Source organism: Meles meles, chromosome 8 (genome assembly GCF_922984935.1).
Source record: "Meles meles chromosome 8, mMelMel3.1 paternal haplotype, whole genome shotgun sequence".
NCBI lineage: Eukaryota > Metazoa > Chordata > Mammalia > Carnivora > Mustelidae > Meles > Meles meles.
This window is the reverse complement of record NC_060073.1, coordinates 106537805-106565183: the sequence shown is the minus strand read 5'-3', so window position 1 is coordinate 106565183 and position 27379 is coordinate 106537805. Positions and strand designations below refer to the sequence as shown.

Sequence of the window (27379 nt, the reverse complement as noted above, 5' to 3'; positions counted from 1 at the left end):
CCCAATGCCAGGCTTGATTCCAAGACCTTGGGACCACGACCTGAGCTGAGGGCAGACGCTTAACGACTGAGTCACCCAGGCGCCCCAATAAGATAGTTTTTATAGGAAAAGTGAAACTGAAGAAAAAGACTGGTTCAGAAGAACAAAGGTATCGTGGATGAGAGAATCACTTTTGTGAAGGCTGGGAGGACCAGTGAGGTAACAGGAGAAGCTACGAGAGGTGGCCTGCATGTGAGCCAGAGTGTAAAGAGAGGGAACCCTTTCTATTATTGAGAGCAACATGGAGTAAGGGCTGAGAAGCTGCCTCTGTTATCTGTAGATAACAGCCAGGGAGGAAGAAAAGCTTCTTGAGTTGCGCCTTCTGATTTCGTAGGTGGAGACCCAAGCTTTCTTGAGAGAGGAGGTTGGCTTATTCTTAATCAGTGATCTCTGGAGACAGATTTGAGTTGGTCCATTTTTTTATCTCCTTGTTTTCAGGAGCCTGATTGACCAGCTTCATTTCCTGCAAAGCTCTGAGGTTGATCCCAGCACAGGGCCACAGGGAACAAGGACCCCCAGGCCTGATGTGTTGTTCCTGTTTCTCAGTTTGAATAGTGAAAGCCCAGGAAATGCAAAGTGGCTGATCTGTCTGTGGCAGAAAGTTTGCCCCCTAAGTCAAAACTGCTCTCCCTTGACTCCCCTCCTACTCTTGAGACAATAGTTTAGGATGATGCACACAGCCAAGCCCAGCTCCCCTGTGCTGCATTAGGAGGTAAAGGGACATAAGACATGACTCTTGAAGGCTCAGAAAGTTTAATTTCACCATGATGCACAGTGCAGGGACTTACACAGAACTTTCTGACATCAAAGTCCTTGCTTTTTCCATAGTACCATGAAGCCATGTGACAGGTTTGAGACCTGAGCCCCAGAATGATAGAGTAAATACTCTGAGCCCTAATCTGATGTGCATCCCGTTTTCATAGGCCTTAGAGAGAAGACCAGACCCGAGGGCAGCCCTGAGAAAGAATAGTGCTTGCACAATGGGGAGAAAGAAGGGCTGTACAGTGCTTTTGCTGCTGAGGCTACTGGGCCATTCTGTTTGAGCTCCCCCTGGATACACTGAGACCCTTTTATGGTCATGATGAAAACAGGGAACTTCAAGTCCACTTCCTTTAGAGGGCTTGCTTGTGTAACTTTCTTTTCTGGGTAAAAGTTACTTAATTCTAATGTTGGGTTTGATCCTGCCACCCACCCGTAGGCACAGCCACTCTATCCTCTATGGAAAACTGGGAATCTTGTCAGCTCCCTGTTTAATGGTCCCGTTTCTTAGGTCCTTTCTGCACTCAGGATTGGAAGGATGGCCCACAGGGAAGTAGAAAGAAGTCATCTGAGCCTTGTGACCCCACCCTGCCCTCATCACCGGGTCTGGAGTCCTTTTTTTTATATAAGGTGGCAGATAACGCAGTAGCGCGACCAGCACAGAAGGTCCAGGGGCTGCCCTGAGGCCTTGATATCTCCTTTGCTCTCATAAGTCTGGCTTTGAGACCCAGCACTGCTCTCCTTTTATGCTAACGGCTATAGCCAACAAAAAGGCCTTCTCTCAGCACTACCAGACCTGAGAAAGGACCTATTCATAACTGGGTTGTGCTGTTCCCTCCCTAGGGGGGTGGGGCAGAAGGGCTGAGGAAAGTTCTGCAGACCTGAGAACCGCAAGAAAGTCTGGGGCTGTTGCTTTCCTGCCCTGTTCCAACACAGACGGTGCTGAGGATTCAAAGGTTAAGCCCGTGAGCCCTTGCAACAGGGAAGGATCCCTTCTGGGTTTGTTTAGATAGATTTCTCCTAAGATACTGCTAGGAGAAAGGGAGCAAACAAATATCAGCAGTCCCCGTCCCAGTTGTCTGGCCCCAGAGCAGTGGTTCTCAAAATCTATTGTGCATATCAAGCTTCCAGAGTGCTTGTAAAACCCAGGTTCCTGGGCAGCACCTCCAGAGACGGCAACTCAACAACTGGAAGTCGTGTCTGCATATGCATTTCAAACAGTCTGGCAGGGTGGGAGGGCACGCTTTGTCCCAAAGCCCAAGGGGCAGAGCTGGAGTGCCCCCAGCCTGGGCTTATTCAATACAGCACCTGGACCAACCAGCCTATAGCTGAGAATAAAGGTTCTCACAGCACCCAGGAAAGTTCCAGAAACCAGTTAAATTACATCAAGCTAAGTGGGGAGCTCAAACTCAGAATGGGAGTATTTCTTAGAAATCCAGATTTACTGGCAAGATGAGGAGGAGGTCACCATGAGAGAGAAAGTGGAATTCACTTGGAATGTGGAAATCCTACATCCACTGCCCAGACTGGGCTGGGGACTGCATGGGCTTATAATGAAAACTCTTCCTGTTATCCTCAGGTCCTCCAATTCGGATTTGTCCAAATGTGCTGGAGTCTAATAAATTGCTTACTCTACTGTCTGTAAAACGAGGGCTTGGTCCAGGAGTCTCTTAAGCTTCCCTTTGGTCTGACTTTCCAGGGTTCTTCAGACCCTGCAGCCTGCTTTTGATCTTCATTCTCAAGCAGGAATGCTTGGGCCGGGGGCCAGGTCTAATCCTTGCAAATACTATTTGCCTAGTATAAATAGAACAGTACCTGCACATAGTAGGTGCCCATTAAATATTTATTGCAGGGATGAATAAATATTTATAATTGGCTCTGAGATAAAATAGTCCTTGTTGGAACAAAGCCCAGAGAATAAGGCAGGGGCAGGAGCTGCGGCTGCTGGAATCTTGGAAGGAAGAGAATTCTCACACGTCTCTGGCCCAGGTGGCTTCATCCAGGTGTCTGCCGATGTCAGAGGTGACCATGTTACATTTCTTTTCCTTTAAACAAATCTTATTTATCTTAGAAATCCATGTGTATCCTAGAAAATAAAAATTTTTATTTATTTTTAAGATTTTATTTATTTATTTGACAGAGACACAGCTGGAGAGGGAATACAAGCAGGGGGAGTGGGAGAAGGAGACATAGACTCCGTTCAAGGCAGATGCTTAAGGACTGAGCCACCCAGGCACCCTAAAGTGTATACACTTTTAAAAGATCTGAAAACATTTTGAAATCATCCACAGTCCAGTGATTTTTTTTCTTTTTGCTACTTTTCTATACTTTTGGAATTAGATGAAATGATACATGTCATTTTAAAAGTCATCTGTAATTCAAAGATTTCTCGATGCTTTTCTATGCATGCCTACATATTTGGAAACCATACTCTTGATATAGTGTCATATTGTGAGTGTTCTCTGTTGACATGTTCCTTAAAGTCTTAAGCATCATTTTGGATGGCTTCATAACAGCACTTTAACCATTTCCTCATTATGGACATTTAGGTTGTTTCCTTTATGCTTTATGTTACAAATATCGCAATCATAAGCATTACTGCCTATGCATTTTTAATCTGTATTTCTCATTTCCTTAGGATAGAGCCCCCAAAGTGAAATTGCTCTGTCAAAGAGTATAAAGCTCTTTAAACTTCTTGAAACAAAACTTCTTGTAGAGAAGTTTTTATCGATTTATACTGAAAGTCACTGTCTTTCAAAGAGCCTTTTAGCTGCCTCTGCGGAGAAGAAGAGAAAGCCCTGCAAGCTTCCAGGCCTCCCTGAAGCCTTGAGGCCGCTGCAGGAAAAGGTGAGAGGACACAGAGGTTCCTTCTGTAGTTTTGCCTCAGCCGTCCCTCCGGGGGGAAGGCGCCGGTCCTGTCCTCCTAATTGAGCTCTTCCTTTCTTAATGGTCCAAGGATGGAGGATGTAGGTGGTAAACGCGGGGAGGATGGAGGTGGATCCTTACGTTTGAGCAAAGCAGACTTTGTCAACAGGAATCCAGTACTTGGAGATCCTTCACTGAGACATCCATCTATTCCAACCAAAGCGAGCTTCCAGAGACGGGTGGGATTACTAAAGAGGAGGTGGTAGCGGGGCAGGAGATGAAGGTGGCTTCCAGCCGGAGGGCTGCGGCCCCTTTAAGGCCCAATCCGGGACTTGGCCCTTTAAATCTGTGTCAGTTTCTCCTGACGTCAGCGGGCGGGCCGGCCGCCCTGCTGTTTACCGCCTCGCGGCACCGCACACTCCGCGGAGTTGCGAGCACGGGGGCCGCCGCGGCCGCCCGCCCTTAAAGGGCCCGCGCCCCGGAAAACGCGCGGTGCCGTGCCGCGCGGCATCGGGTCGCTGCCACCTTTCACGCTCCTCACCCTCAGACCCTCCTCCCTTCCCGGCCGCCCCCGCCGCCGGCTCCCCTCCCTCCCTCCCCTTTCCCCGGCGTCTCCCAGCTCCCAGCAACCAGCCGCCCCCTGGCTCTCACGGTCCGGGCCGGAGGCCGCGGGGTCTCCGGGCCGCGCTCAGCCCCTCGCGAGCTGGTCCGTACCCCACACCCTCCCGTCCCTCTCCCGCCGCCCCTCCCGCCGGGTCCCCTGGGAGCGTCTCTGCCGCTCCAGGGAGGGGACGTTTCCTAATCTTAGGCCGGGGTTAAAGTTCTGGTCCTGGTGAGATGCTGGAAGCTGCGGCCAGAGCCGCAACCCGTCCCGGAGGTGTCCTGTCGCCTGTCGCCGTCCCTGCCATCGCCGCTGTCGCCGCCGCCACTGCCGCCTTGCCGGGGCCATGTTCGCTCTGGGCTTGCCCTTCTTGGCGCTCTTGGTGGCCTCGGTCGAGAGCCATCTGGGGGTTCTGGGGCCCAAGAACGTCTCGCAGAAAGACGCCGAGTTTGAGCGCACCTACGTGGATGAGGTCAACAGCGAGCTGGTCAACATCTACACCTTCAACCACACTGTGACCCGAAACCGGGTGAGGGCTGGCTGGGCCGGGCTGGGGGCTGGTGGTGAGTGGGTGAGCAGACCAGCGCTCTGCCAGTCGGTCAATCCTCTGCTCTTTTAGGAGAGCCACGAACGCGGCACCCCACTGGGTTTCCTTTTCCCAGATCCGCAGTGGACTCTCTTGACCAGTCCTCCTGGCTTTGCCACCAGCGTTTCTCTGAGGCTCCCACTGGACAGTTTCTAAAGTTGTCTCCTTCCCATCTTCTCTTTGAGCCCCTCCTTTTCACCAGCTGTGCTCTGAGCAGGGCTGGTCCAGCACCCCAAAGCTGACAGCCCCCCAAGTCTGGGTGCAGGCGGAAGCAGGCTAGCTCCTGGGCTTGGCCCACAAAACCCCAAGGAGGTGAGACAGGCTGACTGAAAGGCTCTGCTTGGCCAAGTTATAGCTGAGACTCCCCAGAGAGATGAGTGCAGGACTTGCCACTCTCTTTCTGGCTTAGAAAGCCCGCTGGCCTGGTTCATTCGGAGGTGGTGGAGATAAGACCAACTCCAAGTGGGATGGGAGGAGAGAGGAAGTTTGTCTCCAATGGGGAATCTACCTCACCCTGACTTTCTCTTTCATTTTTTCCCCAGCCACGTGTTAAGCGTGATTGTAGCTAGATCTAGGAAGTCTAGACCCCGGGGCAGAGCTGAGATTTGGAGAACTGCTGGAGCCTGGCTCTGTGGTCTCCTGCCTGGCTTTCTCCATGATTGCATTTACTAAGAAGTGGCAGAGCGGAGAGTGGCAGTGTGGTTATTTTTCAGAATGGGGCGGGATCTGCCTTTCGTGGCAGGCCAGCGGCTGCTGTTAGTGCCTGTTTCTCGGAAGTTTGATGTCCTCCTGCTTGGAGTCCTTTCTTCCTTCTCCCCCATAACTGGGGTCATCCTGAGAGTTACCTTCTACCCCTCTGGGAAACATTGCCCTAGGGCTCGGGTCTCAGTAGCCCAAGAACAAGCATTGCCAGGATCGATTGACTGATTTTCTTAAGTTCCCACTGTACGTTCCTCCATGCACCAAGAGTGAGAGTGTCTGCATTTTACAAAGGGGGAAATCGGGGCTCAGAGGTGTGAAGTGACTTCTCCACAGCCCTAGCCCTTGGTCAGAGCTAAGGATAGAACTTGGCTTTCTTACCTTTCAACATTCTCGTTCCCCACCTCCCCACTGGCTCTGGCCCCCAGATTAGTTGTTGAATGGGGACTTCCTGGCTCACAAGGAAGAAAATTGAGGAACACTTCTTGCTCTCCTGTGTCCCTGTGAGAGTATATCCTGTGAACATGAATGGGTATGGGGTATCCTGGGTTTGGCCAAAGTCTCCATTGTGTTTCCTGTTGGGAAGTGAGGCCCTGTGGTTGTGTGGGTCCCATTGTCCTGCACATGTCTGCCAGCCAGGACGGGCCCTCTTCCAAGAGACTCTCCTCTAAGTCAGAGCAGATCCCTCCTGGAGACTTCTGGCAGAAGGGGCATAGCTAGCTGCCCAGCCTGACTGGGGTGGTTGGGGGTGGAGAACAAAGTGGTCGGTATGATGGGCTCATGGTCTCTGGAGCCATGTGTCCCAAGGAGCAGAGGTGGAGTCAACACAGGCTTGACTGAGGGGCGTCTCCATGTCATTCTGCAGACAGAAGGCGTGCGTGTGTCTGTGAATGTCTTGAACAAGCAGAAGGGGGCTCCTTTGCTCTTCGTGGTCCGCCAGAAGGAGGCTGTGGTGTCCTTCCAGGTGCCCCTAATCCTGCGAGGGCTGTGAGTAGGACCTGGGGATCAGGGAGGGGAGAGCCTCACCTAGGGCCTGATCCAGGGCCTCAGGCCACCCAGGAGCCCCTCTGTTTCTCGTCCCCATTCCCCGAACCAGAGGGCTGCTCAGTGGCCAGGCCAGCCAGCCTGGAGCTTGTCAGCCTAGCTGGGGGAGGAGGTAGGGAGAAGTTGGAAACCAGAGTTGGGGAGTCGGGGCCTTGCTCCTGTGGTGTGGCCTGCTGGCTGGGACAGTAGTAATGTCCTGCTTTCTGCTTTGGGCTGTAGGTATCAGCGCAAGTACCTATATCAGAAGGTGGAGCGGACTCTGTGCCAGCCCCCCACCAAGAATGAGTCTGAGGTCCAGTTCTTCTATGTGGACGTGTCCACCCTGTCACCGGTCAACACCACCTACCAGCTCCGGGTCAGCCGGATGGACGACTTTGTGCTCAGGTCTGCGAGGGCCGTCCAGGGGACCACGGGCCTGGCCTCTTTGCCAGGCTCTGCGAGTGACCGTGATGGGGGGGCTCTTCTCCCTCCAGGACTGGGGAGCAGTTTAGCTTCAATACCACGGCAGCCCAGCCCCAGGTAAGATCTGTCTGGCAGCTGGAGAAGCGGGGACATGGGAGCAGGAGTGGTCCGCAGAGTCCCAGATTGGCTGCTGGGAGTCCCAGGTTGACTGCATCCTGGCCATGGAGGGACTGTCTGGAAATAGGAGCTCTGGCCCTCAGGTGGTCAGGGACAGGCCACATGGACGTGCAGAGGCATGGGGTCTGGCCACCACCTTTCCTCCTTGCCTCTTGGGACACTATCGTGAGTGCCCAGCTGAGGTTGAGGGGAGTGACATAATTGGGCTGCTTGGGGTCAGGGTCCTTCTCCCCCGAGAGCTTCCACTGCCCAACCCTGAGAGGATACACACTGTTCCCTTCTAGAGGGACAGAGAGAGCATCCTCCTGAGATAGGGCTCTCCTTGCCCTCCTGTGCCCTCAGTACTTCAAGTATGAGTTCCCGGAGGGAGTGGACTCGGTGATTGTCAAGGTGACCTCCAACAAGGCCTTCCCCTGCTCAGTCATCTCCATCCAGGATGTCCTGGTAAGTTGTCTGTCCTTTTTTGCTCTCCACCAGCGGGGAGCAGGACTGCTAAAGAGGGGGCCTAGGGCCCGCGTTCCTGCCCATTTGCCTCTCCCCTCCTCCTTCTGTAGTGCCCCGTCTATGACCTAGACAACAACGTAGCCTTCATCGGCATGTACCAGACTATGACCAAGAAGGCTGCCATCACTGTGCAGGTAGGAAATGCGCATGACCCTGTGGGAGGTGTAGCGGGGGCGGGGATGAGCTTTCCAAACCCTTGCTCCTTCACCCGGCCCCCATTTTTACCCTACTGATAAGATCGAGTCTTGGCCTGCCAGTACCTGAGATTTGGGGTCTGCACTTTATGTGAGGGTTGAATCATCATCCCAATCACCTTGTGGAGTAGGAAAGAGCAGAGAACACTTTCTGGCTGTCGTATCTATTTCATTCACTGTGACGAGAGCTAGGAGGGGCGCCTGGGTGGCTCAGTCGGTTCAACGCCTGCCTTCAGCTCAGGTCATGATCCCGGGATCCTGGGGTCAAGTCCCGCATCAGGCCGTCTGCTCGGTGGGGAGCCTGCTTCTCTCTCCCTCTGCCTGCTGCTCCCCTGCTTGAGCTCACTCTCTCTCTGTCAAATAAGTAAGTAAGATCTAAAGAAAAAAAGAGACAGAGAGAGAGACAGAGAGAGAGAGAGAGAAAAGGTTCCTGGCTGCTGCTGAGTGCTGCCCTCGCGAAGGCTGAAACCTGTGCTGGGGGCAGGAGGACGAAGCCACACACTCACCTGACAACATCCAGTCTTGGCAGCTGAGGGGGCAGCAGGCCCCTCTACTTTTTCTCCTGGCTTATGCCCAGACCTTACGGCACGCCCATGGGTCCCCTGCTGGTGGGTCGTGCACACATGTGCTCACCTGGGTGGCACGTGGTCGCGGTTCGGGCTCTGGAGCAGATAACCCTGCTGTACCACTTACTGGCCGCGTAACCCTAAACCCTAATAAGGGCAGCGCTAGTACTTATCTCGTAGGGACCTTGGTGCGGGCTAAATAAAATTCAGTGCCTATTTCGTTGATTGATTTTGATGGTGGTTGACGACGATTTTGTCATCACCATCCGTCATCCTGCAGCGCAAAGACTTCCCCAGCAACAGCTTTTACGTGGTGGTGGTGGTGAAGACCGAAGACCAGGCCTGCGGGGGCTCCTTGCCTTTCTACCCCTTTGTAGAAGGTACCCGGTGCGCCCTGGGCCTCCTGGGGTGGGGAGGGCTGCTCCTTCCCCAGCAGGTAGAAGAACCCGCATGGCTGATGGGTGGGTCCGCCAGGATGTGAGGTTTTGGCCCCGGACTCTCCCAGGCCTGGTCCCACAAACTTCAGCCAAGCTCCAGGCAGCTTCTTGTTTGACGTTCTGCTTCCAGATGAACCGGTTGATCAAGGGCACCGCCAGAAAACCCTGTCAGTGGTGGTATCTCGAGCAGTCACGTGTGAGTGTGGGTGGCTGAGTGAGGAAGAGGGAGGCTCTTCCTCTCAGACCGGTCCGGGGTGGGGGGGGGGGACCTACACGCAGACTGGCGGGCCTGGAATGGGGAGTGTTCTTGGCAGCCTTCACGATGGGAGGGCGCGAAGGTGGGTCCCAGGGTGGTGTGGTACAGAGTCAGACACTAATAATTGAAGTACTGAGTTCCAGTTCTCTCTTTACCCCTTGTGAGCCGTGTAGTCTCACTGAGCCTCAGTTTCCCTGTCTCTCTGTCTTGATGGTAATAGGTTCTGTCCCAGTAGTCTCACCAAATTGTGACGTTTAGCACAAAATTAGCCGGAAAGTGTTAGGCTCCTTAGTCATGCTCGATAAATATTTACCGAGTGATTGAATGGAGCCCTTTGTAAACTGGAAAATAGAACCTAAAAATAAGGATTGTAACGGGAGGGGAAAGAAGCTGCCCGTCTTGTAGGAAATCTTTATTCCACAAATATTTCTCGAGTGCCGTCTTTGTGCCGGGTGTTATGCACTGGCCAGAGTCCTCAGGGAGTTCCTGACTGAAGAACAGGGGCTCGCTTCTGGGCAGTGTGCTGAAGCTGTGAAGGGCAAAAGACAGGTCACTGGGACCACAGGACAGAGAAGCTTTCCTAGAGGACACAGCCACTGAGCTATGCTTGGAAGGAAACTGTGTTTAAAAACAGGATGGGGGGGGGGGGCGCCTGTGTGGCTCAGTGGGCTCAGGTCATGATCTCAGCGTCCTAGGATCGAGCCCCAGATTGGGCTCTCTGCTCAGCAGGGAGCCTGTTTCCCCCTCTCTGTGCCTGCTTGTGATGTCTCTCTCTCTCTCTCTGTGTCAAATAAATAAACAAAACCTCAAAAAGAAAAGAAAACAGGATGGAGATTGTGAGAAAGAAGGAGAGGAGAAAATTCTAGCTGAGGGAGCAACAGAAGCAGAGGCAGGAATCACGTCAGAGTTTGGCCTGTTTCGGGGAACTGCCCGTTGCTCACCCTGCCGGGCCCTTGTGTGCTATGACAAGCATCCTTGAAAGGTCTGATGTGCTCATCTTCCTCTCTGCCCCACCCCCCCAACAGCGGAGGCCTATGTTGGTGGTATGCTCTTTTGCCTGGGCATATTTCTCTCCTTCTATCTGCTGACCATCCTCCTGGCCTGTTGGGAGAACTGGAGGTAAAGCGGGGCCACTGGGCATCGCCCTTTTCTGGGGTGGGTCGAGCAGGGGAGCTGGCCTGGCAGGATCTGAGCCAGCCCAGGGCCCCAGCTCCACACCATCCTGGGGCATAGGAAGGCAGGTCCCTTTCAGGGTCAGTGCTCCATGGGCCTCTCCTCTGGAAACTAGCCCCTGCCCTCAACTTTCTACCCAAGCAAGGAAACCCCACATTGCTTCCCAGCCTGGGAGGAACCTTAAGATCACAGACAGAGGACAGGGTTACGGGTGGAGAGGGTGGAAGGCAGGCCAGCCCAGGGTAGGAGGGATCCTCATCCTGGCCCCTCTGGTTTGCCTCTGGATTCTGTTCCTGCAGGCAGAGGAAGAAGACGCTTCTGGTGGCCATGGACCGAGCCTGCCCAGAAAGCGGTACCTCCGGAGGCCTGGGCAGGGAGGGCAGAGTTTGTTCTGTGATTTTTCTGGATGGTTCCCTCGGGGGCTGGAGGAGGAAAGGCCAGCTGGGGCCTTCTGGGTATTCAGATTGGGAATAACACTCTACAGATGGAAATGGGGCTGGGCTCTTGTGCCCCTGTGACCCTAATGCGCCTTCTTAATGGCCGCCACTCAGGTCATTCTCTGGGCCTAGCTACACTGTCTGTCCACCTCAGGCAATACAGATCAAATTCCGGGGGGTTATTAACCTTTCATTCTCTCTCTTTTTCTTCCATCCTTCCCTCTCTGTCTGTCCTCCCTTCTGCTTGGGACCTTCTCTCTCAGCTTCTCTCCTTGGTAAGCTCCAGGGGCTGTGGGCAGAGGAGCTGAAGTCCAGAATGGGCGAGGGAGGGGATGCACCAGGGGGTCTGGGCGGGACCCGGGCAGGCCGGTGCTTGCTGTCCTAGCTGGTCATGTAGACACATCAGTTCGTTGACCGCTGTCTCAGGAGCGAGGACAAAGGATGGCAAAGGCTTCTGCGGGGCCACATGTGGGAGGTTGGAGCAGTCGTGGGGGTGGGAGGGAGGCGCATTTGTCAGGATAGGGGGCTTACTCTTCACTGCCGCGTGGCCCCTCCGTGTCTCTCTTCTCTGGAGTCTTTCTTCTCTCTTCTTGGCTGTGGGCCCCTCTCTGTTGCCAGAGCTTAGGGGCCCTTGATTTCTCGTCGCAGGTCACCCTCGGGTGCTCGCCGACTCCTTCCCAGGCAGCTCCCCGTATGAGGGCTACAACTACGGCTCCTTCGGTACGTGTCAGCTCCAGAGGTTGTCCTTGCCCACTCATAGCCTGGTCTCCTCGGGCTTCCACCTCCAAGGCAGCAGAGTGGCCGCGGGGCCCCTCCCGACCCCCGCCTCCCTGTCCCCTCCCACTGAGACCTCACCACGTCCCATGCCCCATCCCCCCCGCAGAGAACAGTTCCGGGTCCACAGACGGTCTGGGGGATAGCACGGGCACGGGAGACCTGTCCTACAGCTACCAGGGTAAGTGAGGCGGGCGGGGCCTTGCAGGGCCGGAGCAGGCTGGGTGAAGCGTGGTGACGGGCACCTGCCTCTTCTGCCAGACGCTGGCACCAGGAGAGGGGCTGCTGGCTCCCTGTCCCTCTCCCCTCTCATGCTCTCCTCCTTGGCCCCACTTCCCGGTAACTTTCCCTTTCCTTTGAAGGGCACGACCAGTTCAAGCGGCGCCTCCCCTTTGGCCAGATGCGGCAGCTCTGCATTGCCATGGGTAGATGTGGGGGGGGGGCGCTGCTCCGCCAATCCGCTCCTGCCAGGGCCGTCGACCGGGGCCGGTAGGCTCCAGGGCCAGAGAGACGCTTTGTGCATGGCTTCCCCATCTAAAGCCAATAATTGCCCGCTCTTGTGTCTTTTGAGAGAAGCAGGCACTGGCCTCGATGCCGGTGGACTGGCACCCCAGCTACCCCTAGGCCAGATGTTCTGGTTTGCTGCCATGTTTGGCGGCACCCGCACTCCCTGGCCTGCTGGGGTAGGGCCTATGGGCAGGGGTGTCGTGCCCTGGCCTCTGGGGACTTCGCTCCGGCAAGGGAGCAGGAGGAAGCTTCTGCAGGCACCAGAAAAGAGCAGGCACAGGTGTCACCCTTGCTGTACCCCAGAGCCCACTGGGTCTCTGCCGAGTGGGGGCCAAGGCCGTGTCCTCTCAGAACCCACACAGCTGGGCACCTAATCAGCATGACTTCTGCCGAATTCAGTCCTGTTGCTTATGTCTGGGGCCCGAGGTCTGCTCAGGGCCCCGGCCTGGAAGTCCTGTGTCCGTGAGGGGGACAGGGCTGGAGGGGTCCCTCTTTGGTGGCCTCTTCCCAGAACCCGCCCTTGTTCCCCTTGAGGACTTAGGAGCACCTGTGATACCTTTGCCCTGGGCCTGAGCCCACCTCCACCCCTGCTCTGAGCCCACAGTTTGCCTCTGCCCATCGCCCAGTAATTGTGACAATTGCCCTAGGTGGGTGGGGACAGACCTTAGGTTTTGTGCCTATGGGTTAACTGTTCCCTCCTGCCCGACCCAGATCGCTCCCTCGACCCCGTGGGCACTCGGCCTCGCCTGGACTCCATGAGCTCTGTGGAAGAGGATGACTACGACACGTTGACGGACATCGATTCCGACAAGAATGTCATTCGCACCAAGGTCCGATGCCCTGTGGGCTGGCGCTGGCCATGGGTTTCCCAAGGAAAGGAGATTCTGTGTTCAGGCCCCAGCACGTCTCCCTCTGGGGTGACATCTTAGGGGAACAAAGGGAAAGAGCTCAGCTGGGGCAGCATCGATTCCAGGGGAGGCTGACTCTGTTCCCAGCCCTTCCAGACTGACAGGCCAACAGCGGTGGGGTGACCTTGAGCCGGGCCCTGCAGAATTATGGCCTGTGGGAGGGGCGGGGGGATTCTCTTGTCCTCCTCTAACCCGGGCAAGAGGGGCTTCTCCAGTCTCCCGGGCAGTGGGAAAGTGGGGCTCACTGCAGCTTCTCCCCAGCAATACCTCTACGTGGCCGACCTGGCACGCAAGGACAAGCGCGTCCTTCGGAAGAAGTACCAGATCTACTTCTGGTGAGTGGGCGGAGTGGGCCGGGCTTCCTGTTACCGGCGGGGTGGTGTGGCGGTGTCTCGGGTTCGGCCTCCTCACCGCTGTCCCCCACCCCACAGGAACATCGCCACCATCGCGGTCTTTTATGCGCTTCCGGTGGTGCAGCTGGTGATCACCTACCAGACGGTGAGAGGCTGGGCTGGCTCCCCTGGGCCTGTGCGGAGCACCCTTGCCGAGCGTCCCAGCCTGGGGCTCTGGCGTGCGCACAGGTCGTAGGTCACAGGACCTGGGTTCAGATCCTGACTCTGCCTCACGGGCTGGGTGACCTGGAGCACACTCAGGGAGCCTCCGTGTTCTCATCTGCAAAACGGGGCTGTCCAGTAACGGTGACGGCACCTTCCCCAGCTTGTTGCGGGGTTTACGCAACTAGGATCATAGGACTTTGTAGGCCTTGGTTTCTCTTCCCTTTTCTCTGGGCTGTGAGGCAAGACCCTCTGTCATGGTCATGCCCCATGATCTTGGGCTCCACCTAGTGCGAGGGGCGGGGACTGTGCCAGAGAGGGCTGGCCCAGCCAACCGCTTGTGTGGCACTTTGCCATCCTGCCTGCGTGGTGTGGCCTGGGCCTGGCTCCCTCTCGCCTGGGCTCCGGGCCAAGTCAGGTGCTTCAGCAGCCCTTCCCGCTGCCGTGCCCCGCTGCAGGTGGTGAATGTCACTGGGAATCAGGACATCTGCTACTACAACTTCCTCTGCGCCCACCCTCTGGGCAACCTCAGGTGGGGGTCCCCGGGAGTGAGCTAGGGATTGGGGGTGGGAGGGAGCGGGGGTGGAGGGGGGCTCTGCCCATGCCTGCCGCAGGTGGGGCCAAGGCCACGCACCCCCGTCGCTCCTTCCAGCGCCTTCAACAACATCCTGAGCAACCTGGGGTACATCCTTCTGGGGCTGCTCTTCCTGCTCATCATCCTGCAGCGGGAGATCAACCACAACCGGGCCCTGCTGCGCAACGACCTCTATGCCCTGGTGAGACAGCACCTGCCGCTGAGGCTGAGGCCTCGCCTGCAGGCCCTTTCCAGCAGGCGTGGCCAGGGCCACGTGCCCCACCCCATGCCACGTTCCTCTCTCCTGCTCGCCCTCCCCCTCTTCGGGTCCCTCCCTCCGTCCCTCTTTCCCCTTCTCCGTCCCTCCATCCCTCCCCTCTCCCTTCCTGTCTCACCTTCTCTTTCCCTTCCCTTCTCCCCACAGGAATGTGGGATCCCAAAACACTTCGGTCTGTTCTACGCCATGGGCACAGCGCTGATGATGGAGGGGCTGCTTAGTGCCTGCTATCACGTCTGCCCCAACTACACCAACTTCCAGTTTGGTGAGCGGGGCCTCCCGCTTCCCTGGCTGCACCTAGAGCAGGGACCTGCCTGAGGTCCTCCACCATCCCCGGGTCCCCGGCAGGGATCCCCAGCACTCAGCCCCTGTGGGAGACTCCGGAGCTGGGCTTCCTATGGGCACACATGTCCTAGTTTTCTAGAAAAGAGGCAGCTGGGTGCTACCGCATTCCTTTGTTAAGTGTTTTCTATGGAAAGGCACGGATGAACGCCGAGACAAGGAACATTCTTGAGCTCTGGTCCCTGATCTTAGGGTGCTCAGGCTAAGTTGTCCTTGCTGTCAGGGGAGGTCAGAGTGGATGCCAGCCAGTGGGGCCGCAGTGTGCAGTCCTAGGGACAGTGAAGGGACTGGCGTTCAGCCCGCTGCCCTCCCGCTCTGTGGCCGTGGGAAGGCGTTAGGCTTTTCCCTGCCCCCCCCCCTGCCCCCCTGGGCTGTCTGGGCTGGGAGTTCACTGCTGAAGTTTGGTGGATGTGTTCGTCGCTCACGCTCCTGTCCCCCAACCCAGACACGTCGTTCATGTACATGATTGCTGGGCTGTGCATGCTGAAGCTCTACCAGAAGCGGCATCCGGACATCAACGCCAGCGCCTACAGCGCCTATGCCTGCCTGGCTATCGTCATCTTCTTCTCCGTGCTGGGCGTGGTGAGGCCCTGGCCCGCGGTACCCGCCGCGCACGCACCCCCATCCCTTCCCTGAGGTGCCTTCCCTGGGCCAGCCTGGAGAGCCCCAGCCCCGCTGCTCGGGAGGAAGGGTGGGCTGGGGGAGCGGCTCTCCTCGGCGCCTCCTCAGCCCTGCCCGCGGCGGCCCCCCGGCAGGTCTTCGGCAAAGGGAACACAGCGTTCTGGATTGTCTTCTCGGTCATTCACATCACCGCCACCCTGCTCCTCAGCACACAGCTCTACTACATGGGCCGCTGGAAGCTGGGTGAGGGCCCCCCCGGGGCAGGGCGTGGGGGTCGGGGCAGCCGGGCCCCCAGAAGGAGGGGTCGGTGGCCTCGGGGACCCGCACTCACTACCGACTTTGGGTTCTGCCCTCTTGCTGGGGGCCCTGGAAGAATCACAGTGGGAGGAATTGGATGAGGTTGGCACAGCCATGCCCTCCGAAGGCCTGCGTTTCTCTGCTGGCGCGGGCCAGGGGCCGGGAGAGAGCGGTGCCTGTGCCCGTCAGCGCTGTCCCTTCTTGCAGACTCGGGGATCTGCCGCCGCATCCTGCACGTGCTCTACACAGACTGCATCCGGCAGTGCAGCGGGCCCCTCTACGTGGTACCGGCCCCTGCCCAGCCCTCCTCAGCCTCCTCTGTCCTCTCTCTTCCCTCTGGGGTGGGGGGCGGGGTGCCACTGACAGCCCAGGGGAGGGCGGGCACTGGCTGACTTGGGCCTTCTTCCACTTTTCTCCCTGTCTCTCTTCCCCCCTCTCAGTCCCCGTGTCTCTGCTTCCCTCCAGGACCGCATGGTGCTGCTGGTTATGGGCAACATTATCAACTGGTCGCTGTGAGTCTGGCCATTGCCTGTGGTAGCCTGGCTGGGCGGACAGCTGGGGACTGGGCCAGCCCCTGGCTGCCTTGGGGGCCGTGAACAAAGTCTCAGCTTTGGGCATGAGAAACGGGGGCTGAGGAGAGAGATGTTGGCACCTCGGGTTCTAGAATTTCTGTGGGCCTCTGAACCCAGCCTCACGCCATCATAAAATGTGGGGCAGGGGTGAAGGAGAGCCCTTCCCTTGCTCTTGGCCCTCCCCGGCCTCACCAGCTCTCCCTCCCTTCGCCAGAGCTGCCTACGGGCTCATCATGCGCCCCAATGATTTCGCCTCCTACTTGTTGGCCATTGGCATCTGCAACCTGCTTCTCTACTTCGCCTTCTACATTATCATGAAGGTGAGCGGTGCTGCTCCCAGCCAGGTGCCCTGCCTTTGGGGGATGGAGCCGGGCACAGCCTGCTTCAGGGTAGCACTGAGAGGGGGAGTTTTTCCTTCATCTCCATCATGAGGTCTGAGGAGGGGAGAGGCTAAAGTCTCCTGCTTGTATCCAGAGATCCCAGCTGTATCCAGAGACTTCCCTCCTCCAGGAGTGGCTCTGTGGGTGGCGAGAGCCCCATGCGATGCAGGGGGGCTCTGAGCTGGGGGTCACCAGGTCTGCACAGGCGGGGGCCTCCGACGGCTGGTGTGAGAGGAGCCTCTGCACAAGGAGAGCCCCCAGCCAATGCGCCCCGCCAGCACGGGGCTCTGCGCACCTGGAGGCCTAGCCAGGGTGGACATAGGGGTGAGGACAGCAGGCTGCTGGCATGGGACACGTTCACTGTGTAGCAACGCAAGGTGAGGGTGCGAATCTAGGAAGGCTTCCCGAAGGATCCATCCTGCGTGCTGAGAAGTGGCACAAAGGGCAGGCGGGGAAATGGGCCAGACCAGGGTCTGGCCCTCAGGCTGCTCTTGTCTCCCCCAGCTCCGCAGCGGGGAGCGGATCAAGCTCATCCCCCTGCTCTGCATCGTGTGCACCTCTGTGGTGTGGGGCTTCGCGCTCTTCTTCTTCTTCCAGGGACTCAGCACCTGGCAGGTGAGGAGTGACCCCCCGAGAGGGTGGGGCTCGCCTGCAGGCTCGCTGTGAGCCACGGAGGGCCCCATCTCTTCACAAACACCATTTGTGAGCGCTGACACCGCCCCTTCACAGCCGCCTTTTCACTTAACTCTCCTGATGGTCAACATGCCAGCATGGGGCTGTTTTCCCCCCCACCCCCGATTTACCTAGGAGGCCGCTGAGGTTCAGAGAGGCCAAGGGACCTGCCCAAGGTCACACAGCCAATGAGTGGCACAGCTGGGTTTTGAAGTCGGAAGTACCAGGCTCTCCCCTCTGGCCTCACAGGCACCTGCCATGAATCAGGTTTCGATTCTGTTTCAAGTCTGGCTGGGTCTCTCTATTTGAAGTACTTAGACTCTAGCTCAGGAGAGAGAGAGAGACCATCGGTTCCTGGACTGCTCTTTGCAATATGATACGCAAGCTGAAGCGGACAGGCAAGGCCGGGAGAGGGAATGGACACGAAAACAGAGGAAGTTAGGAGGTCCAGGAAAGCTTCCTTGTGGAGGCCGACCTCGCTCATGGCCTTAAGGGCCTTGGGTGATGAGAAAGGGCCCTGTGGCCCAGCAGTGCTGTGACCAGACTCATGACAAGAGGCAGAACTAAACGAGGCAGATTTGGGGTCAGAGAAATCACGAATTTGGGGGCTGAGTGAAGACTGAAGTCCCGAGGGCAGGATGGTTGTCCTCTCAGTGGCCTCAGTATGTGGCACGGACGGCCCCCAGACGCAGTGATGTCCAGTCAGGGTTGGTTGGATGGGTTACGGCAAGCAGGGAGGACCCAGAGTGCCACAGGTTGGGGCCCACAGTCCTGGCTCCTGTCTTGGGCGGGGTGGTGGGGAGGGGGGACGACGGTGTGGCCTGCCAGTAAGGCTCTGGAGAACAAGTGAGCCCGGAATTGCCAATGAGAGCAGGGGCAGAGGCCAAGGCCGGGACCCGAGGTGGGAGGCTTTCGAGGTCTTCTGGCATCTCGAGGTAACTCAACCTGCTGCTCGTAGACAGGGCAGGAGACTAGGAGGGAGGAGAGTCTAAGTGAAAGGAAAGGGCAGAAGCCAGCATCCTCCGGGAGAAATCTGTCACAAAAAGCCCATTCTTAGCCGAGGGAGAGGAGGGTAAGGATGAGTTGGGAGGATGGTGGACTCGTGCCTGGCGCGGGCCACAGCTTGGCCATGGGGAGCCACAGGCAGGTCTGGCCCGGCCTGGGTGGGCGCGTCCCAGGCAGCTCTCCCTGTTCCCCCCCAGAAAACGCCCGCCGAGTCCCGGGAGCACAACCGCGACTGCATCCTCCTGGACTTCTTTGACGACCACGACATCTGGCACTTCCTCTCCTCCATAGCCATGTTTGGGTCATTCCTGGTCTGTGAGGCTGTCCTGCCCCAGCACGGGGGTGGAGTAGAGGCCTGGGTCGCCCCGTGGCCTGTGCCTGACTCGCCGTCCTCCCCACCAGGTGTTGCTGACGCTGGACGACGACCTTGACACCGTGCAGCGGGACAAGATCTACGTCTTCTAGCGGGAGCCAGGCCCCTTGCTTTACTCACGGGGGGACCCCGAGCTCCTCTGACTCACTGCCTAGAGCCTCTGTAGCTCTGGGGGCGTAAGTCCTCACCCTGCGGCCCAGCGCGGGTGGTGGTGGGCCCGCGAGGTCTGGCCCGAACTTGGCCTGGGACGGTCATGGGGAGGAGCTGTGAGCCTTGCAGCTGTCCTCTGCTGGGGAGGAGGCCTGCTCCTCTAACACCCCAGATGTTGGCCAATGGCTGCTGCTTCAGTGTTGAGGGCCTCTTATAGGCCCTGTCCGTTGGCTCTCCGTTTGTCCCTCTTCAGGAGGAAGGAGAGAGTGTTGTTGCCCTGCCCATCTCACGCCTTGCATTCTGCCCGTCCTTCCCCTCCTCCGGAGCCTGCGACCCCAAGCCCTTTCTTCTTCCCGAGCTCCAGTCCAGGGCCCGGTTGGGCCTGATTCTCTGTCCTGCACCAGGGCCCGAGTGCTTTTTGGGACCGTCCCTGACTGCCATCACTGCCCGCTCCAGTCGGGAGGAGTGGGGGTGTAGGATTTTGGAGGCTGGCCAGCTGGTGCCAGGCTTTCGGTGCTAAGGCCTAAGAGGGGCTGCAGGCAGAGCTGCCTCCTCCCTCTGACCTGTGCTTGGGACTGGCTCTGTAGTAGTAAGGATCAGTCCACGTGTGAGAGTCGCTTTGATCTGAGGGGTTGGATTCAGAGGTCAACTTCCTATCCCATCAGCCCCCAGACTGATGTTGGCACCAGGATTGGAGGGAGAGATCAGTTCCCCCCTTCCCTTCCTTTTTCTTTCCAGCCCTCCGTCCTGCCAAGCCCCATTTGGGGGCCTTTCAGTGCCATTGACGCTGCCCAAGAATGTCCAGGAGCAAAGGAGGGGGATACAAGGCGCCCAGCTCCTCCTGCCTCCTCACAGCCGTGGGGCCCCAGTGCCTGTCTTAGAAGGAGGCTCAGGAAGGGACACCATGTTCCCCTCGGTGTCCCCGGTCCAGCCTCACTCTGGGACCCAGGGCTGGCTTCCGTGTTTCCGTCCTGTCTTCAGCCCAGTTTTGTGTTAGTCACACACACATGTATGTGTAGGAGTTTACACTGAGTTGCCCCAGCTCTGGGCCCCTGGCTGCTGTGGTCCTTCGATCCCCATCACCCTACCTGGTCCGTTCCAGATGCCAAGGCTGGGGGAGGTCAGGTCGGGCCTCTGCCTTGGGGATGGGAGTGTGTTTTATTCTGCCCAACTTGTTTTTATGGCTCTCCCTGGGACTGGGGAGAGGAGGAGGATCTGGATCTTTTTTCAGAACTCCGTTCAATGTCTGTTTCCATGCTGCGGTTGCGTTTCTGTTTTCTATGAACGAGTCTGCATTCAATTAAAGAAACAACCAGACGTGCTTCTCAGGCCCCTGTTTGCTCCCCCTTTCCAAGTGGAGGTGTTGGAGGGAGGGTGGGACAGAGGTCTTCCATTTCCCAGCTCTTCTGGTCTGCCCTTCTCTTTTCAACAAAGTAGAGTCCCCCTTGTTTTTTTTTCCCCATGTGTCCTTGAGCCCCCCATGTCTCTTCTCCCCATTGAGCAACTGCATCAGTTCAGGAAACACGTACCAGGGGCCTGCACCGTGCCAGGCACTGTGCTGGGCAGAGAGGATGGTGGAGTGAAGAAGTCTTAGCGGTGCCGCCTCACCACTGAGACCTGTAGCCACCCCCCGCCACCTTACCTGGCAAATGGCAGCAGCCTCTGCCCACCCGGCCCTTCACCTGCAAGGCAGGCCAGCTTCCCTTCTGGCCTGAGCCTCTCCCAGCCTGGCAGGCTGTGGGTGCAGCCAGTGCTCCCTGACTGTGACTTTAATGGGCAGGAGAATGCACAATGAGGCGGGGCTGGTTCTCCAAGGAACACAAGGTGGTGATTGTATGATGGGTAAGTGTGCACGTGGATGGCAGGCAGGCTCCCAGAAGAGGGAATCTGGAAACAACCCTAGAAAGTTGATTTAGGTTCCAAACAGGCCTAGGAGACCAAGATTTGGGGGGCCAGGAAGCTGGAGAATTCAGACCTAACCAGAGGTCCGAGTTCCGCCTCCCTCTAGCTGATCCTCTCCCTGCTCTTCCCAGAAACCGCCACTGGGTGGCACTCCAGCTCTGTCCCTGGGCTCTGGCGTTAGGGGGGCTGGCTGTGGTGGGCGTCCCCTCCACTGCCCCCTGCCCAGTGCCAGCAGAGCCGCGCCTCTCCTGGAAGGTGTCCAGGGTGTGGCGGAGAGTGTTAGCTCCTCCCTGTCAGGCCGCCCTAGGGAGAGAGGGGTGGGGTGGTCTCACAGCGGGCCGCCCAAGAGACCCCACTGGCAGTCTCTCACCTTCTCCGGGTCCCCCTTCCCCAGACCCCTGAGACCAGCACTAAGCCACGTATGAGTGGGTCTGCTTCCAGGAGTGGTGGAGCACAGTCTGTTCTCTAGGGTCGGGAGGGAGGGAAGGATAGCAGCCTCCGAGCCTCCCACCCAGCGCTGGTGTCTCAGCCCTGCCAGGCCTCAGAAACCCTCTGGCTAGGGGCCAGGGTCGACTGAGCTGCCGCTGAGCCCTCCGATTCAGCCCCCAGCGACAGCAGGGAACTCCAGACCCACCGCAACGCGACTTGGGACAGCTGAAGGAGGGGGTCTGCCAGCCTCTCCCCTCCCACACGGGGGCCAGCAGGGACACCCAGCTTCTGCCACTCGTGACATCCCCACCCACGTGGCCTTGAGTAAGATATTTATCTGAAAATGAGGTTAGTAATTACGCTCCCACGATATAGCCCTGAGGATTAAATGAGAGCATTCGCAAAGCATTTCCCTGGCATGTCGTAGGTTCAGCAAAGTTTAGTTCCTATCTCCAACTAGAGCGAACCCCCCAGGAGGACAGGGTGGCTGGTTAGTCCGATCTCCCCAGCTCTTTCCCCTCCTCTCTGGCCAGACCCTCTTGAATTCCCCCTGGCCTCAAACTCAGGGGCAGGGAGCAGTGAGGAAGGAGCAGCGCTAAGTCCAGAGAGCAGGGGAGGCCTTCATGGTCCTGCCCATAAAAGGCTTTTCCCGGCGGCTTCCCGGCCGGCAGCTCAGCTCCGCCCCGCCCGCTCCATCTCCAAAGCACGCAGAGAATGTCTCGGGCAGCCCCCGGCAGACTGCTCCAACTTGGTGTCTTTCCCCAAATATGGAGCCTGTGTGGAGTCACTGGGGGGGCGGGGGGTGGGAAACAGGCTGGGTTCTTCTAGCAGGGAGGGGGCCCGAGGGGTGAGCCAGCGGGGGAGGCTGACATCACCCCGGCAGCAGCCCTTTAAACCCCCCACTCAGCCAGCGCCCCATCCTGTCTGTCCAAGTTCAGACACGGAGTGCTCCTTCCCTCCTGCGAGCCCGAGGAACCCCTGTAAGTGCATGTATCCCTGGGTTGGAAGGCAGGCAGGCTAAGGCTTGACGGTAGCAGTAGGGGTCCTGGGGACAGGGCCTTCGGGAGGTCCTGGTCTCCAGCTTCCTGGGTGGAGAAGGCCACCCTCTCTGTTCGTGTGCATTCCTGATCTCCAGATGGGAAGTTGGTCCTACTTGATGGCGGGAATGAGCCTGCCAGGTCCCATCTTACTCAGACTGGGGAGCCCGGGCAGGTGGAAATGTTGAGGATGACTTGGCTGATGCAGAGGGACTGATGGTAAAGACCCCGACGCCTGGGGTGCGGCAGGGGCTCCCGTGTTCTGCCCTCGTCATGCCCATGGGGTGTGTGATGGGCTCGAGGTTTTGGGTTAGACACAAGGCTGTGTTTGGTGTCCTTCCAAGAGGCTGTGCAAGGGGGAGGGAAGCTGGGCAAGTTCTCCAGTGCTGGAGAGTGAGGGCCCGTGGGTGGGTACCCAGGGCCTGAGCAGCAAAGCAGAAGCTCCGGGGAGCCACTGAGGCAGTGGGGAGGGCCGCAGGCAGGTGGGGAAGGGCACAAGAGGGGCTTTTCTGGACACATGGCTCCTTCCATCCTCTGAAAATGGGAGGTGACCCCGCTGCAGGCAGAGGGGTAAGGGATGGGTCCTGTAGGAGTTTGGCAGTGTTGGCCTGGGTGGGCCTGGGACCCTGGGCCCTTCCCGAAGGATCTGGCTGCTTCCCCTCAGTGGCTGCTATCCAAAGGGTAGCAGTGAATAGGGCCGCACTTCTCCGCTGCCAGAACTGAGATAATCCCGACCTCTGGCCGTGTCAGAGAGCCCCAGAGGCTTGCTCCTGTCTTCCGAGAGCGCAGGGGCCCGGCGGTCCTGCAGAGGCCCCTGGTTCTGCTAGTAGTTGTGGGTTCCTGCTGGTAGCATGGACACGCTGTCCCTTTACAGCTGGACTTTATTCTTTCTCTGGGTGGCGGGGGAAGCTGACAAGAGCCACAGGGCAGGGGGCTGTCCTGCCTGTCCTGTCCCAGGAGGCTTTATCAAGAAAGGCTCCTGGGTGGTTTGGCTGGCAACCCTCTCCCTCTCCCTCTCCTCTTCCCAGCAGCACATCAAGGTGGGACTGGTGGGAGGACTTGGTCGGAGGACTGAGAGGGATTTCTTGGGACTCTCCACTTTCAGACTCTTCACCAGAGGGGAGAAGGGTGGGGTGGGTGGGGTGTCTTTCATCCCCCTCCCTGTTCTGATCAAAATCCAAATATTGTCTCTAGATCTACGGGCTGCAACTTTGCGTCCTTGTCACGGTGGGCCTCGATACCACCGTCTGCTCTGACTCTCCTAGACTGGAAGCTGCTGGGGGTGGGGGGCACTCTGCCTGTCCTGCCCTTCACAGGCCCGGCCCACTGTCTGGGAGGGAGGGCAGATGGGAGGCCAGGTCCGTTGGAGACTGCCGGGTGTGTGGGGGGAGGGCAGGCTTGTGGAAGGTGGTGGGTGCCTGGACCACAGGGGATGCATGTGCCTGCCTGGGCTGGGGGAGTGAAGGCTGAGCCGGGGCCAGGATGAAGGATGGGCCCAAGGTACCTGGTCCCCGCTGACTCATGGGTTCTGACCACTAATCTTTGGCCCCCAGTGGTTGGGAAGCAGGGAAGCAGGTGTGAGACACACAGACACCGCAGGCGGGGAAGGAAGGGGGTGGGCTGTTTATAGGGAAACAGAGCAGAGACTGCTTTGGGAGTCTCTGGGTGTCCACTGGCAGGGGAGATGGGTGGTGGTGCTCAGAGGTGGCCCAGCCCTCGGGGGCTTTACACATCCTGAGAGAAGGGAGAGTTTAGATGAGTCCATCTCGAGTTCTTTGTCTCAACCTTTGCTGTCCCCTCAGGGGATGACTTGGAAAAGGAGTGAAGGGCTGCAACCGTTTTTGTCCCTGGGTCAGGAGCCGGCTCTCCCAGGTCATGCCCAGGAGGCAACTTGACAAGACAGTGGCTCGGTGAAGGCAGAGCCCTCTGAGAGAGATCCCCGCCTTCCAGGGCACAGACAGGGAGCCTGAACGCAGGAAAGTTGTCGGCTGGAGGGGAAGGGTAGGGCAGCTGACCGGGGAGCACGGCAAGCGAGGACTTTCACTCGGCTGTCCACGGTGGCGGGGAGTGGGGAGAAGGTCTGACTCTGGCCAGAGAGGGGGTCGGGGTAGCGTGCTGACTACCCCCTTCCTCAGCCCATTCTCTCCCTCCCAACCTCTGACTTCTCTGACGCCAGGCGATGGGTCTGGCCTCATTTGGCCCCTTTCTCGGAGGGAGGGCTCTCCCAGGGAGCTCTGGGCACCACCCCGGGTGAGCCCTGCAGCCAGGTCGGGTTCCTCGGACCAGCCACCTCGCAGGCCCTGCTCCTGCAGACTTTCCCCCACACTACGAGGCTCTCCCAAGCAGGGCCAGCCCCAGGCCTTCAGGGCAGCAGCTGGCTGCTGGTCTACACAGGGAGGGGCTCCCCATGTTCTGGCTGGCAGATTCTTGGCTCTGGGTGGTCCCTGGAGGGCTCTGGCTCCTCAGTTGCTCAGCTACTAGGGTGGCGGGAGCCCGGGGCACAAGGGAAGTCCGTGGGTCTGTCAGTTCTCTCTCTCTCTCTCTCTCTCTTCTGGGCCACCTGAGGAAGTGCGGCTTCTTGGCCAAAGGCTCGTGGGTTCTGCTGGCTTCCTAGGCCTTGCCAGGGGTGGGTAAGCTGGAGCCTCTTCGGCAGCTGCAGGCCAGAGGCCAAGCTGAGCTGGCACAGAGCGGGCGTTCTGCAGTTCCAGCTTTGGGGCTAGAGGCTAAAGCGGAGGGAGAAGGTAACTTCAGGCGGAACCAGCAGCCCCCCTCACGCCTGGACAAGGAAGCCTGCTGCTTTCTTTCAGTGCCAGGGGATGTGTGGCCTCCTCTGTGGCCTCCAGTGCCTCTGTGGCCAGTCTTGGCAAAGAAAGAAGGCTCTAGAGCAGCGGTTGTCAAACTCTGGCCCGTGTGCCAAATGCAGCCTGCCGTTTGTCAAGTTTTATTGGCTCAAAGCCATGCTCCCTTGTTTACGTATTGTCTGAGGCTGCTTTCACGCTGCAGTGGCAGAGACCATACGTGCTGCACAGCCTAAGATGCCTGCCACTGTCTGGTTGTCACGAAGTCAGTTTACTATCCTTGCTCCGGACTTCCAGATCTGGTGTCCTGTGTCTCTGGTCCCTAAGTTCAGAGGCTCCCTGGACGGAGGGGATGATGGGCAGTGCCATGAAAACAAAATGAGGAAACCAGGGGAGGTAAATCATGTCTAGGACGGATGGGCACCCCCTCCCCATCCCGCTGGACCTCCAAGGCCTGCCTAGCACAAGCGAGAGCCGAGCTGGTCTCTGACCCTCTGACCTCCCTTCTCTGGCCGGCGCCGCTTTAGCTCTCTCACAACATGGCCAACAAGGGTCCTTCCTATGGCATGAGCCGCGAAGTACAATCCAAAATCGAGAAGAAGTACGACGAGGAGCTGGAGGAACGGCTGGTGCAGTGGATCATCGTGCAGTGCGGCCCTGACGTGGGGCGCCCGGACCGCGGCCGCCTGGGCTTCCAGGTCTGGCTGAAGAACGGCGTGGTGAGTGGCGCCCCGGGAAGGGGGGCCGGGGCTTCGCCAATCCTGCCGGGCTTGCAGGGCGGGCACCCCGAGCTGAGCGCCGAGCTGCGTTCTGTGCCTGGCAGGTTCTGAGCAAGCTGGTGAACAGCCTGTATCCTGACGGCTGCAAGCCGGTGAAGGTGCCCGACAACCCTCCTTCCATGGTCTTCAAGCAGATGGAACAGGTGGCTCAGTTCCTGAAGGCGGCGGAGGACTACGGGGTCACCAAGACGGACATGTTCCAGACTGTTGACCTCTTCGAAGGTACAGAGAGGCGAGGGGCGGAGGCGGCAGGTGGGGGACAGGGAGTAGTCGGAGCGTGCCACCACACGTCTGCAGAGTGGGAATGGGATGTGCCGGGAGAATGCCAGCCACGCTCCAGGGCATCATAGGATCTGCTGCAGCCTCCTCATCCCCGGGACGGCCGGTTTTCCGAGCCGGGGCAGGCCCGGCCGTGGAGTCCTGTGGACGTGGACCTGAAGTTCACCACCCCGCCCATTCCGTTCTTTATTCTCCCAGGCAAAGACCTGGCAGCAGTGCAGAGGACCCTGATGGCCCTGGGCAGCTTGGCGGTGACCAAGAATGATGGGCACTACCGTGGAGACCCCAACTGGTTCATGAAGTACGTGGCCACCAGGGATCTTTGTGCGCTAAGCATGTATCTCTGGGTGAGATGGGAGGTGGCCTGGGCTAACCTGGGGCAGCAGATAGCTGGGAAGGTACAAAGTGAAGGTCTGGGCTAAGGGAAGATGGTCCCTGCTGCTTGCCAGTGTCCACGGCCCATGGGACACGCAAGGTGAAGGAAACAAGGGAAGTGAGATGGGGGACGTGGGATGAGGCTAGGATTGACAGAGGAAACAACCCAGGTGGAGAATGTGCAGTCCTGGTGAGTCTTTATCCTGGTTTTCCCGCTTCTAGGAAAGCCCAGGAGCATAAGAGGGAATTCACAGAGAGCCAACTGCAGGAGGGCAAGCATGTCATTGGCCTACAGATGGGTAGCAACAGAGGGGCCTCCCAGGCTGGCATGACGGGCTACGGACGACCTCGGCAGATCATCAGTTAGAGGGAGTGGGCCAGCCCCTGGCCCTGCCCTTGCCCAGCTCGCCGGCCGCAGCCATCCTGCCTAGCCTGCTCACCCACACCGTGTAGTTCCTTCAGCCCCGGCCAAGCTTCGAGGCTCCGTCACCGAGCAAAGGTGACCACACTTGGGCAGCTCTCCCCTACCCCTCAGCCTCAGCCCAACTTCTTACCCCAAAGCACCAGTCCCCAAAACCCTCCTCCCAGCTCCCTTACCGTCTCCCATGATCTCTCGCCACCATCTGGGCCGGGCAATGGAGGGGGGACATGGGCCGAGGGTGGCTGGTAGGGGCAAGTCCACCATCCTCCTTGGCCGCAGATTCCCGTTGAAGGAAACCCAGCCCAAACTCCCATTTTTTTTTTTTTTTTTTTTTTTTGCTGGAATATTTTGGAGGTTGAAATTCAAAAAAGAAACAAATATATACATCAATCTTTTCTCAGGCCTGGCTGGCAGAGTTTGATTTGCCCTAGTCACTTCTGGTTCCACGAGCTATGAGCAGGCAAGAGGCAGGGAACATTTACATTTTCCTGGCTGTCAGCTCTGAAGGACCCCTCCAATTCAAGGATCCCAGGGGGGGTCAGCTTCCTTCCAGGCAGAGGAGTGAATCTCAGGGACCAGAACCGAAGGCCAAGAGGAGCGACTTTCATGAGCTC

General features: G+C 58.2%; 2 protein-coding genes across 5 annotated transcripts; both read left to right on the top strand.

Moving 5' to 3' along the window:
* The first annotated feature begins 4044 nt into the window (after nucleotides 1–4044).
* Nucleotides 4045–20062, top strand: SIDT2 (SID1 transmembrane family member 2). 4 transcript variants are annotated; one of them, XM_046017551.1, is made up of 28 exons: nucleotides 4045–4793; nucleotides 6415–6536; nucleotides 6813–6977; nucleotides 7067–7112; nucleotides 7515–7616; nucleotides 7727–7810; nucleotides 8717–8816; nucleotides 9004–9069; nucleotides 10155–10248; nucleotides 10602–10654; nucleotides 11003–11014; nucleotides 11388–11459; nucleotides 11623–11694; nucleotides 11876–11938; nucleotides 12732–12850; nucleotides 13190–13263; nucleotides 13360–13426; nucleotides 13941–14014; nucleotides 14135–14258; nucleotides 14481–14598; nucleotides 15121–15257; nucleotides 15431–15539; nucleotides 15801–15877; nucleotides 16059–16105; nucleotides 16380–16485; nucleotides 17050–17160; nucleotides 18420–18533; nucleotides 18625–20062. In XM_046017551.1, the coding sequence occupies exons 1-28, from the start codon at nucleotides 4611–4613 to the stop codon at nucleotides 18685–18687; spliced, it is 2574 nt and encodes an 857-aa protein (XP_045873507.1). In that variant the 5' UTR covers nucleotides 4045–4610; the 3' UTR covers nucleotides 18688–20062. The 4 variants fall into 4 exon arrangements, with proteins under 4 accessions (XP_045873507.1, XP_045873508.1, XP_045873509.1 ...); XM_046017552.1 differs by lacking the exon at nucleotides 11003–11014 and having other exon boundaries at nucleotides 4049–4793; XM_046017553.1 differs by lacking the exon at nucleotides 11876–11938 and having other exon boundaries at nucleotides 4049–4793.
* A 1840-nt stretch (nucleotides 20063–21902) lies between these two features.
* TAGLN (transgelin) lies at nucleotides 21903–27166 on the top strand. Its single transcript, XM_046017550.1, has 5 exons — nucleotides 21903–22056; nucleotides 25439–25630; nucleotides 25735–25912; nucleotides 26168–26270; nucleotides 26567–27166. Exons 2-5 carry the CDS (start codon nucleotides 25451–25453, stop codon nucleotides 26709–26711), a joined length of 606 nt encoding a protein of 201 aa, XP_045873506.1. The 5' UTR covers nucleotides 21903–22056; nucleotides 25439–25450; the 3' UTR covers nucleotides 26712–27166.
* Nucleotides 27167–27379: the final 213 nt, after the last annotated feature.

Excerpts from the sequence above, each read along its gene's own strand:
- SIDT2 (XM_046017551.1), top strand. The coding sequence starts at position 4,611 with ATGTTCGCTCTGGGCTTGCCCTTCTTGGCGCTCTTGGTGGCCTCGGTC. Across the intron at positions 6,537-6,812 it reads CCCCTAATCCTGCGAGGGCT|GTATCAGCGCAAGTACCTAT; the intron begins GTGAGTAGGACC and ends TTTGGGCTGTAG. Across the intron at positions 9,070-10,154 it reads GGTATCTCGAGCAGTCACGT|CGGAGGCCTATGTTGGTGGT; the intron begins GTGAGTGTGGGT and ends CCCCCCCAACAG.
- TAGLN (XM_046017550.1), top strand. The coding sequence starts at position 25,451 with ATGGCCAACAAGGGTCCTTCCTATGGCATGAGCCGCGAAGTACAATCC. Across the intron at positions 25,631-25,734 it reads TCTGGCTGAAGAACGGCGTG|GTTCTGAGCAAGCTGGTGAA; the intron begins GTGAGTGGCGCC and ends TGTGCCTGGCAG. Across the intron at positions 26,271-26,566 it reads GACCCCAACTGGTTCATGAA|GAAAGCCCAGGAGCATAAGA; the intron begins GTACGTGGCCAC and ends TCCCGCTTCTAG.